The sequence below is a fragment of the Limulus polyphemus genome, unplaced genomic scaffold (assembly GCF_000517525.1).
Source record: "Limulus polyphemus unplaced genomic scaffold, Limulus_polyphemus-2.1.2 Scaffold2341, whole genome shotgun sequence".
In the NCBI taxonomy this organism is placed as follows: domain Eukaryota; kingdom Metazoa; phylum Arthropoda; class Merostomata; order Xiphosura; family Limulidae; genus Limulus; species Limulus polyphemus.
In genome coordinates, this window is record NW_013667951.1 from 63,149 (window position 1) to 76,932 (window position 13,784).

The following is a 13,784-nucleotide window of genomic DNA, read 5'->3' on the forward strand; positions in this document are numbered from 1 at the left end:
GTAATTTCTTTCTTTTTTAAGACGCAATAGCTTGCCTGAAGATACTGTTATTTCTCAAACTGATTCCTTTATTATATGAACTTGATCACTATATCTTTTAATGAGTAAGCTTTCTTAAAATAAATTTAAATATTTATATATATACCTCCAAGATTCTTATTGTATGGTTTCCATAGGAACCGATTTCCCCTGAAAGTCTTATTGTTAAATGTTCCACATTGTTCGATCCGGATGTCATTGGTGCCACGATGACAAGGCTGTTAATAATAAATTTGTCCCATAGAGCATTAATACGAAAAGAAGCATTTGACTAGATAAAAGGAAATAAAATAGGTTATTTTAGAGATTAAGCATTTCACGATGTACTTTTGAAAAGATATCCATGCTTATAAGGTTATTATTAAAATAATTATTAGAAGTCTCCTGTGTTCAGCAGTAATCTAAGGCTTCGAAGCATTGCTATAACAATTTTTAAGTACGTTGATATAACATTGAATACACCAAATTAAACAATATACTTCGTTAATACTTAAGTTCTACCAACGGTAAATTAATTACAAGAGTTTCATCTAGCAAAGTGTAAATTTTAATCTTCTAATGAAATATCTAAGAAGCAGGTGACCTTTGTTAATGTGTTAAGATCTGTAACGTATTGCTTCAGGTGAAATATTGAAATCTTTGTCAGACAGTTTTCAATTTACAAACCTTGTTGTTACAAATCTTGTACACTCGCATTTCACCCTCACATTCTTTTCCACCATTTCTAGGTCTGCAAAAAGAACATGAGACATATACTGGAAACACGACTTGGAATGCTACAAACGGAAACAATTCATTATCTATCAGCTAGTAAAATATTAATATTACGTAGCCATGTTACAAAAAAGAATTATATTAACTACTTTTAATTTTCATTTACAAAAATTGCTGGTAATTGACTAAAATTATTTTATCAATTATATATTCAGTAAGTTTCTTAACACAAACGTCTATTACACAACAATATAAGCTCACATTGGTTTATTTGTTCAACTGTGTACCGATTAAATCTTGTTACAGAAATGTATATTAAATAGCAATGAATACACTCTATAGATTACTTTATGCACTGTGCACTGATTAACTTTTGTAAAAGAAATATATATATCAGATATCAATGGAAACACGAATTGAATTACTTGATAAACTGTGCACTGAATACCTATTGTACAGAAATATATATTAGATAGCGACGGAAAAACGCTTTGAATTACTTGATCGACTGTGTACTGCATAACTTTTAAAAAAAATGTGTATCCATTATAATGTAAACACACCTTATGTTCACTGAATAACTCTTATAACGGAAAGGTATGTCAGCTGGTAATGGACACGCCTTGAATTACTTGATAATCTGTGCATTGAATAACTATAGTAACAGAAATGTATATTAGATAGCAACGGAAATACGCTTTGGATAACTGGTCAAACGTGCACTTACTAACTCTTGTGACAGAAATGTATATTAAATAGCAGCGGAATTAAGATTTGCATTATTTGACCAATTGTGCGCCTTGGATTAGTTGATGAATAATTCTTGTAACAGAAACGTATATCACTTAGCAATGGAAACACGCCTTGAAATACTTGATCAAATGGGCGCGGAATAACTATTGTAACAGAAATGTACCTATAATAATAAAAGGGCGTGTCTATTAGACTGTGTATCACCACCATAACTCCAAGAGCAAAATACCTGAAATTTTGAACGCAGACTAAGTGGATCCTGAGGGTGTGCACTCTGGGTATTTTACTTATCCACCTGCGTGTGCTCACGCATCTTTTTGATGAGGCAAGCCAGCGAAAAACCACATACAAAAGAAGTGGTTCTTTATATTACAAATAGAAATCATAGACAGACAGACACGCACGTACGTGTCTGTGTATGTGTGATCGCCATAGCTTCAAGAGTAAAGAACCTAGAAACCTGACATTTTGCGCCCATATTAAGTGGACCCTGAGGGTGTGCAACTGGGTATTATTACTTATCCCTGTGCGTGCGCGCATCTTTTTATGAGGCAAGCGAGCGAAAAACCCCATATAAAAGAAATGTGACCACCATAGCTCCAAGAACAAAGAACCTAGAAATCTTAAATTTTGCAGCCATATCAAATTGACCCTGAGAGTGTGCACTTGGGTATTATTACTTATCTTATCCACGTGCGTGTGAGCATGTTTTTAATGAGGCAAGCTAGCGAAAAACCACACACAAAAGAAGTGATTCCTTATATTATGTATAGAAATCACAGCCAGACAGGCAGACACGCATGTGCGTGAGTGTGCGTACGCGCGTGCGCACGTGTGTGTCTGTGTAGGTGTGACCGCCGTAGCCCCAAGAGGAAAAAAACTTAGAAACCTGAAATTTTGCACCCACACTAAGTGGACCCTGAGGGTATGCACCTGCGTATTATTACTTATCTTAACCACGTGCCTGCGCGCATGCACGTAGGCATCTTTTTATTGAAGCAAAAAAACACTCATAGAAAGGAAGTGGTTTCTTATATAACAATTTCTTATATATAGAAAAGCCAGTGCGTTTGGGTAACAATGCGTTCCAGCAATGGCTTTTATGTCGTGTTGCTTTGCAAAAAATGTATCTAAACTGGGTTAAGAATAAACAAACTATCAACCTAATAACCAGGGTGAAGCCGGGTACTTTCGCTAGTATCAAATAACAGTGGAAACATCGCTTGAACTGTTAGATGAAGTACGCACTGAAAAATGACTGTAACAGAAACGTATATCTACTTCTAAAGTAAACACGCCCTGAATTACTTAATGAATTGTGCACTGAATAACTACTGAAAGAAAAACGTATACAAGATAGCAATGAAAACACGCATTGAATTACTTCAAGTATGTACTGAATAACTCTTGTAGCTGAAATGTGTATCACGTAGCAGCAGAAACACGTCTTGAATTACTTGAAAATCTTGGCAATGAATAACTATTGTAGCAAAAATTTATGTTTATTAGCGATGAAGCACGCCTTGGATTACTTCATCAACTGTACACTGAATAACTCTTGTAACAGAACTATATATTAGCTGGCAATGGAAAGATGCCTAGAAATAATTGATAAACTGTGCACTGAATAACTCTTGTGACAGAAATGTATACCAGATAGTAATGGAAACATTACTTTAATTACTTGATAATCCATGCATTAAATAACTCTTGAAACAGAAACGTATATCAGTTAGCAATGGAAATACGCCTTGAATTACTTCATCAATTTTGCAACGAATAACTATTGTAGCAGAAGGTTATGTGAGTTAGCAATGGAAACACGTCTTGAATTACTTGGTAATTGTACATCGAATAATTCTTGTAACAGAAACGTATATCAGATAGCAATGGAAACATGTCTTGGATAACTGAGTCAGTTGTGCTTTAATTTATCCATGTAACAGAAACGAATATTGGTTAACAAAGGAAACACACCTTCAATACTTGATCAACTGTGTACTGAAAAAAAATAATAAAAGAAACGTATACCAGTTAACAATGAAAAAAAATGCGATTTAAAATACTCAATAAATTAAACGTATATCGGATAGCAATGGAAACACCCTTGAATTACTTGACCAACTAATATTATGTATCTTTTATATTGAGGGTTAAGCGCACCTTAAAATAGTGTTATTCAGGTATAGTGCTAGCCTTTTAAACTTTCTTCTTCATCGGCGGTTGCGCTCAAGATTATAGACAAAATTCCACAATACTGTTTGATAACACAGTTCTCATTGTAAGAAGCTTATGTGAAGGTCAGCAGGGACAATCTTAGACCACATAAGTTCTTGACATAACCTTCACTGTACGTGGTCTTCGGCTTTTGAGACGAGGTTAAAGCTGATCAAAGCCAGAAAAGTGTTTTAGAGTTGGATCGGAGACGCTATAGGTATGCAGTTAAAATGGAAATGCCTTTATTTCCGTTTCTGCCCCCCTGTGGCACAGCGGTATGTCTGCGGACTTACAATGCTAGAATCCGTGTTTCGATACCAGTGGTGGGCAGAGCACAAATAGCCCATTGTGTAACTTTGTGCTTAATTACAAACAAACAAATAATTTCCGTTTCTTCCGCCATATTTCTAATGAAAACAGCTGTCAATTTCGAGGTTTAGCTAGAAGTTTGTGAATTTTCATAACTGTGAACTTCAAAAGTTTCAATTCCTTGTTTAGTAGTTTGTTAACGGTACCAGAAGATATGCTTCATATCAGTGCAATGGGTTTCAGTATCAAAAGTGTTTTACAGATGAGGGTTTTGCCCCGAATTGGGTTGGGGTAAGGTTGCAGAGCCTGTTGTTGTCCTCAATGCTATTTGAACTACTTTTTTGCCTCTGTGTAGAATATTGAAGGCTTACTTCTACAGATTTTGTGGCATTTTAAATAATCTTTTTATGCGAGCATATTTCCTCGAAAACGACTGAATATACCCCATAAGTCAATCTATGATGGCTTTCACCGTCGAAGATGAAGCATACTTTGTGAACTAAACATGGCGCCATTGCTAACGCCAATATATATTATCATATGCAAATCTTTCTTATAAAATACAACTAACCTTCTCTAATACCATTGTTTTATTGTTTGTTGTTAAGCACAAAGGTACTTAGCGGGATATTTGTGTACTGCCTACTGTGGGTATCGAAACCCGAATTTTAGTGTTATAAGCCCTCAGGCTTACCGCTGAGCAAGCATGTTGCACCACGAGTGAGATAATAATACTGCAAAGTGAATTTATATGAAACGTTCTTCTGTTTCAATTTTTAGATTATACCCCCGTTTCCCAAATTAAAAAGAATGGACAGTGAAATGCACATTTCATTCGTTTTTTTGAAAGTGTAATTAACTCATTATTTATTACGAATTTAAACCAAAATTCTACTCAGAAGCGTAGACTAGCTTTTAAATTTATTTTTACACCCGTAGATAAGACTACTATTCTAATTTCTGCTGTCTTCAAATAGCACTTTATCCGTCTAGTTCAATGATGATAATCAATAATACGCCATGAACAATGTTATAAGCTGAAGTAAAGCTGATAAGCTACAGCAAGTCTTTATTACTTGCATTACAACTTAAAAGTTACTCGGCGTTTATCGTTAAGCCTAAGTCATTCCAGAAACATTTATAATATATTTAACATTTCTGGCTTGGCTAAATTTACTCATGTAGCTATCATACTAGCTAAATACAGTTATAATAGAAAATACTTACTATGATAACACTTATTGAAATTCTAACCTAACTGACAATGCGTACTCAGCAAATGGTTATCTTGTCTATATTTTGATTGGAAAATGTTAACAAGTTATGAAATTTGGTGACTGTGGTTAAATATTTCAAAAATGACCTTTCTACATACAAGTGACTTTGGTAACCTACTTTTAAAAAACAAACATATGCTGAAGATTTCATCAATAAGCAAGAAATTTAGTTTTAACTAAGAAATATATGCAGTAAGTGTTAACTAAAACAACGATGTAGAAAGGCTGCTTTCCGCTTTCCACGTTAAAAAAAAAAGAAGTAAACATTTAGACGAGACGATTTTGCACATGAGGTGGCTTTGATAACACACACGTTCTTTCTCGCATCTTTAATGTGAATTAAGAGTAAAATAGTATATAGAGCACAGCTCTTATGACCTGTATTGACCTTGGATTGTTGCATCTTCGTTCCTTGAAAGCTATACCACCGCTACAAGACTTGGAGCAAGAAGACCAGTCAGAAAAAGCTCCCCATCCTCCATCGACAGCTTTACGCCCTTCTTCACTCTTTTCAACGCATTTTCCCCTACGACACCACTAAACATGTTAAACAAAGAAAACTCAACCCACTTTGAATTATTTCAAGGCAACAGAGACAAGTTAATCTGTAAAGTATTACAATAATATGCACTTTTTTAATATTGTATGCTGTGAAATATGGGTGTAACTACTCACTGACCTTCATTTTCTCTTTTATAGATATTTAGCATTTTCATTCAATTGAAAGCACTGCCTGAAAAGACATTATCATTATCAAATATCAGTCTCATGATATTTGACTTTGAAAGTTTTTTATTTCCGGCACACATAAAAGCATGCAATGGTGGTAAACTGGTTCGTTTATCCAGTTTAATAACAGTAGATTCATAGTGATGTGAAGTCATTTATGAACTAAGCTTACAGTAATATTTATGTATTCATTACCGAGATGTATTTTCGGTTGATATACAAAAATATAATCGTAGTAGAATATTTGCAAAAATGTATTCATTGAAATACGTATTTTGTTAAACGTAATTTATAGCTTCTTGGTGTGTTTTATGTGAGTGACTTCTTTTAAATCTCTCTTCCGTTCATACCCAATTTATAGGAAATTTGATGTGTCGTTCCTGAGCTATTGCGTTCGCAAACTAATTTAGTTCATGAAAATTCAGAAAATTACTGAAGCGTGATCAAGTCCTAATCAGTTCCAACAATTCAAGATGCACGTCATTGCACTTCATTTGAAAGGATACTGATAAGGATATTTTGAGATATTGCGTCCACGAGAATTATTTTGGATGGACAGACGAAGGGAATGCATTTTAGTAACCCTCAAATCCGCAAGAGGCGGGGATAACATAGCGTCAATATTGTTGACGTTACCCACAATTTCTTCATTAAAACACAGGCGGAGATAAAAAAGTCAATGTTGTCGACGTTAGCCACAGTTTCTTCATTAAAATACAGGCGGGATAAAAAAAAAGTCAATGTTGTCGACGTTAGCCACAGTTTCTTTATTAAAATACAGGCGGGATAAAAAAAAGTCAATGTTGTCGACGTTAGCCACAGTTTCTTCATTAAAATACAGGCGGGATAAAAAAAAGTCAATGTTGTCGACATTAGCCACAGTTTCTTCATTAAAATACAGGCGGGATAAAAAAAAAGTCAATGTTGTCGACATTAGCCACAGTTTCTTCATTAAAATACAGGCGGGATAAAAAAAAGTCAACATTGTTAATGTTAACAACAGTTTCTTCATTAAAATACAAAATATACTAAGCTAAGTTTCCCTTCTCGAATCAATGAACTATTAAATTTAATTTCCAGTATGTACATACTGACAATAGTAAACTTTATTGAGTGAGCAGTAGTTTTTGAATGTAACAACTTTTTTGAATAGATGCCATAACGTTTTTGACTAAAGAAAGAAATTATTCTAAAAGGAAGGTTTATCTGCAGTCATACTAAGACATTGTAAAGATCTAATTCCAGTACTGTTATTATTCCTTTCCAACTTTATGGGTTATAATGCTCCTCTGTGTTTTCGTAATTTCACATAGATATTTTGAATAACTAAATAGTTTATGAATATTAGCTGTAGGACACTTCCACGTCACTTGTCTTTTTAACATCACATAGATGATAAATTGAGACTCTGAAGAAATACAACTGATTATTTATTGTTGTTCTCAGTTTTTTTACAGTCCCCATGTGTGACTTACAACGTTATAATCCGGGATTCGATTTCCCGTGGTGGACAAACAAACAAACACTTTTTAAGCTCATTTTCAAAGTGCGCCAACATTAATTAGTTTAACCATAATCTTAGCCTTTAATTTAACTCTGCAAGCGAATTGTACTCATTGAAGGCTCAATGATAAGACGAAATGACAAAATATGACTGAATGCAGATAACTCAAGTTATTAGAGTGTCTGCTCCATAAGATTTATATTGAGTTCGACTTCGCCTGCATTATGTTTACATCTGTTGACAGAACTACTTGGTACAGTATGCCAGTTAATTTCGCTCATAAGTTACAGGCTACAGTTTGTTGATAATACCTACCATGTTCCTTCTACATGAGGTTTTTTCCGCGGCAGGCATGAACTTTGTTACACATTTTCGACCTCGTCTGTGACACCAGAGGGACTTACAGATGTTGTTTTCTTGTAACAAATTGTTCTGTATTCAAGAAGCAAAGTTAACCAATTTTTGAACTTTATTATGCTACCAAACAAAGATTGTTTATAGAATGAGCTCAAATGTCAAAATTTAACACATCAAAAACTTAATTTTGTAAATAGATGACGATGTTAACACTAAACGACAATATGTTAAGTCAGGCAGTCTCTTCTTGATTAAGAAAGGTCTAACACTAAACGACAATATATCAAGTCAGGCAGTCTCTTCTTGATTAAGAAAGGTCTAACACTAAACGACAATATGTTAAGTCAGGCAGTCTCTTCTTGATTAAGAAAGGTTTACCTATGGAAAGCGCTTGAATTATGTGTTTGTTATCTTTGTCTTCATGAAAGAGATAACCTTAAGATAGAGATACTTGTAGTTACTTATATCTTTTTTTTAGTTCAACATCAATATGTTGCAAAAATGACTTTAAAACTTTGATATTATATATACTTTTGCTAACAATTTCACAACCAACAGGATTAGCCTCAGTTGAGAAAAAAATCAGTAAATGAGGCATTCTTCACAATGAAGAAATAATATTCAGCTAAAATAGGACTGTGGGCTTTCTCGTAGTATACAAAAGGACACCCTACAACTCTCTTGTGAACTACCATAATTAACTTGAGCGATGTGCAGTTATATATGTGTGTGTGCATGTATTTACATACACACATGCATAGAAGTGTCATATTTAATCATGCTCTCCAGTGGCACCGAAGATAGCCCATTGCGTAGCTCTACCCTTAAAAACAAACAAGGAAAGTCTTTAATCACATGCCACATACTCTTTTGAACAAAATTGCAACAGCTGGCCAAAGTAACATTTTATACTCTAATATATGTTACCTTTTATAAATGTTATTATTCAATTACTTCCACACATAGTTCTGATACAGAACCAATGTTACATGGAGAAGCAGTTCTAACTTCGCGAGTTGAATTCAATAGAAAGAAGTTTCATACCTTTTCATTGTACAATTTACAGAGTTTCGACTTGGACCCAAACTGGAGCTTACATTGCATGCCGCCATCATACATCTCCCCAGGAAGTTTATCTGGAAATTGAAGGTCTCTCGCTTGTCGAGGTTCGTTATTCAGACAGTAAGAACGAGAAGATCTAAAAAAAAAGATGTCAACCTTCTGAAATCCACCTAATATCGCTAAATATTAGTGGGCAATTTTAAGAACTCCCACATTTTTGAATAAATGCCCCTCAGGCTTTCTTTCAAAAAGTACAAAGATGTATACATAAATTGAATTTTACAAGTGTAAATGTCAATAATAAATTACAGTGTCACATATCTAGTGAAAAATATACTTCAAAACTATGCCTCTACAAGATGTTCCATAAATATTCACAGATGCGTTGTGGTCCTCATCATATCTCTGTTTTCTGTTTGGTTTTTTCAATTTAAAACCTGCCCACGAAATACAAATAGCACTAAGAAGGAAATGTAATTGATCCCAATAAATAATCTTATGTATTCGTAAAACATGTTACAATACAAAATGCTGGTAAAACTCTGCAGCAGAATTGTACCTAGTTCATTCATACAAATACTTTCCCAAATGTATGTCTACCATAGTAGACTAACCAGCTCATTTGTTCTGGACCAAAATATACATACATTTTCAAAAAGCAGACAAGCTAATACATTTTTCCTGAAATATTCTATCTGTCTGATTAAGTAGTTTAAACAGTTCATTAATCTAAACCTACCATAACCCCATTTGTCTAACAAAGTACTATTAATCAATTAAATACTCTAACTAGCCCAAATAAACATCAATTCTATTAGTATGACCAAGTAGTCTAGCTACTTCTACTTATACAAGTCAACTAGCCCAAATAAACATCAATTCTATTAGTATGACCATGTACTCTAGCTACTTCTACTTATACAAGTGCACTAGCCCAAATAAACATCAATTCTATTAGTATGAACAAGTACTCTAGCTACTTCTACTTATACAAGTCAACTAGCCCAAATAAACATCAATTCTATTAGTATGACCAAGTACTCTAGCTACTTCTACTTATACAAGTCCACTAGCGCAAATAAACATAAATTCTATTAGTATGAACAAGTACTCTAGCTACTTCTACTTATACAAGTCCACTAACCCAAATAAACATCAATTATATTTGTATGACAAGTAGTCTAGCTACTTCTACTCTAACTAGTCCACTAACACATATAAACATCAACTCTATTAGTATGACCAAGTAGTCTAGCTACTTCTACGCTAACTAGTCCACTAGCCCAAATAAACATCAATTCTATTTGTATGGCCAAGTAGTCTAGCTATTTCTACTCTAACTAGTCCACTAGCACATATAAACATCAACTCTATTAGTATGACCAAGTAGTCTAGCTAATTCTACTTATACAAGTCCACTAGCCCAAATAAACATCAATTCTATTAGTATGACCAAGTACTCTAGTTGCTTCTACTTATACAAGTCTACTCCAAGCAGTCTAGATTTTCTTTATACACAAAATCACTGAAAATCTATGTTTCTCAAGAAGCAGTCTAGGTATTCTATATACCAGAAACCGCTTCAAACCTTTTCATAACCAGAAGCTGTCTAGTTTATCCATATATGCAACCCCATCTCAAACATGTGTAAGATGCAGAAGTATAGCTAGCTGATATACTCAAGATCACCTGAAACCTATGTGCCTGATGACGTAGTTTAGCTAGTCTATATACCCTAATCTACCTGAGACTTATTTTTTTGACGAAGCAGTAAGCTTTTCCCAAGAACGCTTAAAACCTAAGTTCTTGACACACCATTCTAGCTAGTCCACATATCCAAAACCGCCCCAATTCTTTGAGTCTAACGAAGCAGTCTAGTTAGTTGGTATACACAATACCACCTCAAACCTAAGAGCCTAACGATGTATTCTATCTAGCTCATTCACCCTAGGTCCAAGATGGCTCCCTACTCCAGGAAGTTGGTGAGCTCCTTTCTGCTACAAGATGACCACTGGAAAGTTCCCTCCAGTCCAGCCAGTACAGGTGACATGATGCTCCCTCTTGCGTCCTTACACTTCGATCCTCTTCCATCATGTACCATGCCGAAACTAGAAAAGGATGTGACAAAACTGAAATTCTATTATTTTCTAGATATGTTATCAAATCCAGCTAATGGTACCACATTCAGAAGTAAGATATTAAAACGGAGCACATAATCTTGTGTATTATTTTGACATATTTCAAAATATTTGACTTATTAACTTACTTGTGGCCCACTTCATGCGCAACAGTGAAAGCCAAGGCTAGTCCCGTGTCTTCGTTAACCGTACAGCTTCTGTACTTACTACACATGCCACTGACAGGGGCATAACCTGCAATGAAAAATTAATGCTGGTACTCGATAATAGCTAGAAGCTTGTAGCTTCGCAGACACCTTTATATGCAATTTCATCCTGAGGAACAAACGTTTTAGGTTGAACCCATGTTCACAGCCAGACTGTCTATTTTCATAAAACAAGTTTACTATTGCTTTCGCTTTTTATCAGGCAAGTATTGAATCACCAAAGTGAAACCAGCTTACGTTAAGTTCTTTGAAATCCAAAAGCTTCTTTCGTATTTTGATAAAATATTAGTTATTATATAGTGATTATAATACAATGAAACATATTTGTTGCTTTACTGTGTATAAATGCAGATAAAATATAAAAAACAGCTTAAAGTGGGTTTGTTTTACTGTTAAGCACAACGCTACACAATGGGCTATCACTTCTGTGCCCACTACATCCATCGAAGCCATATTTTTAGTGTCATAAGTCTTCATATTTACTGCTGAGACACTAAGGGTGGAGCACTTAAAGTGGGCAATATTTTTATGAATTAATTTAGTTGCCATTAGACATTAACATTAAATCTATTATATTTTAATACTACATTCTGCAGAATCCAGTGTTAAAAATATAATAGGTCTAATAGTATTGTCTAATGACGAGTAAATTAATTACAACCATGCTTCATCGGGTTTAAACAAGCATTTATACCATAACAGAAATATGTTTTTACTAAAATAGACAGAGTACTACGTTTTAATCATGCATTTGGCCATCTTCTAGTAAAATAATCACCATTAATGATTTGAAAAAGACACCCCTGTAAAAGTGTTTCGACGGCTAAACTACGCAAGACAAACAGTCAAGACGACTTGCCCCAAAATATTGATCTTTATTAATTGACACAAAATAATATTTCATCGAATTTGAAGACTGAATTTCTTCATGGGTATAAAATAACAACGGTTAATACTTCACATTAGTTTTATTACTCTCTCTCTCTCCCTCTGAGTCAGTATAGCTTCTTAAAATTAACTCTAAGTAAAGAAGGCGATGTTACTTAGTTGTAAAAGCATACAGTTAGTTGCATACTTGTTTAATTATATATTTCTTGACCATTCCAGTGACTCTTTTACTATAGTAAGTGAGATCAAAGCTCTTCCCGCTAATGAGAGAAAACACTGATCAGTTAGTTATGCTTAAATAATACTTTAAAATATTATATTTAAAGCTTATGAAGAACATTAGCAGGTTTCCATGACTGCTGATTTAAGAACCATAATCAAAGAATAACATAAGAGGTGTGTCAAAGCGTCCTCATAGCCAAACTATATTAACTTTTATGTTCTTTTAACTTGTTCATTGCGGCCTGCTTAACCATAAAAAGGTAGTAAAAATTCTCGTTACGTACTTGTCGATCTTACCAATGGATTTGTCAGGAGGATTGGATCTTTCTGGTGATCAACGATAAATGTATTACAATACTATTAGTTTTTTTAATTGCTACATTTAATATAAAAATGTCATTAAGATATCTGTTAAATTTCATACTGAATATGCCTTTAAATAAATGGGCAATCTCTTATATCAAAGTTAAAAGTCTTCTGTTTCGTTAAATCAGCATGTCCTCAGGAAAAGGAAAAACATGATTAAAGACTTGAATACTAATACCCATGCTGCTTATTTTATCTTATTTTCAAAATATTGTATTATATGGCTCTAATCAAACATTTATAAAATAATGTATTCTGTGTGTGTCAAAATTATGCATCTAATGCATTCGAAAAATACAATCCCAGGTCATAAAGTCGTAGGAAGGTTTTGTTATTAAAGATTATAACGTTACAATACTAATGGGTCTATTAAAACACGAGTACAACATATGTGTTAACAAGGTTTAAGAACAAGAATATAATAAGGTTTACTATAGTTACTCAAGGTTACAAAACGCTACAAATTCACATCACTGGAAGAATATTCAGATTGATAATATTAGAACACACAAACCTAGAGAAAAACATTAACTGTAAAATACACTGTTGCATGGTTAAAAAGTTTTTATTTTTTTTATTTCCCATGATTTACCAACCTAGAGTACCACAAGGTTCATCCTTCCAAGAACAGATATCCAATCCCGTCAATAGCACAGCGTGGTCATAGTAAGAGCCCTTGGTGTCATGTAACATTGATTGCCATTTGCAGAAGCTAGACAGGGATTTTTCGGCATTGTAGGTCAAAGAAAGCCCAGGCTAGCGTGAAACATACAAAAATTGCAAGGAAGATAACATCAATATACCTAAACTTTATACACTTCCTACCCGTGTGACTAGCGCAGATCGTGAAGAAATACAAATACTTGACTCTATGAGAAGTGGTCTGTGAATGTTTCGTCCAGACATTCCGCTAGTCAAACTGTGTAAATTCGAAACATTCACAGACCACTTGTCTTAGAGTTAAGTATTTGTATTTCTTCACGAGTTGTTTTAATACATTTTC

At 34.1% G+C, this 13,784-nt stretch overlaps 1 protein-coding gene across 1 annotated transcript in view; it reads right to left on the reverse strand.

Moving 5' to 3' along the window:
• LOC106466679 (A disintegrin and metalloproteinase with thrombospondin motifs 18-like) overlaps window positions 1-13,784 on the reverse strand; it is a 51,627-nt gene that overhangs the window by 23,551 nt on the left and 14,292 nt on the right. Inside the window, exons 5-12 of the mRNA XM_022394742.1 lie at window positions 13,378-13,537; window positions 11,228-11,333; window positions 10,932-11,069; window positions 8,944-9,097; window positions 7,858-7,974; window positions 5,698-5,846; window positions 706-769; window positions 146-257 (exon numbers count right to left, since the gene is read on the reverse strand). Coding sequence (XP_022250450.1) covers window positions 146-257; window positions 706-769; window positions 5,698-5,846; window positions 7,858-7,974; window positions 8,944-9,097; window positions 10,932-11,069; window positions 11,228-11,333; window positions 13,378-13,537 — 1,000 coding nt within the window. The remainder of the gene's footprint in view (window positions 1-145; window positions 258-705; window positions 770-5,697; window positions 5,847-7,857; window positions 7,975-8,943; window positions 9,098-10,931; window positions 11,070-11,227; window positions 11,334-13,377; window positions 13,538-13,784) is intronic.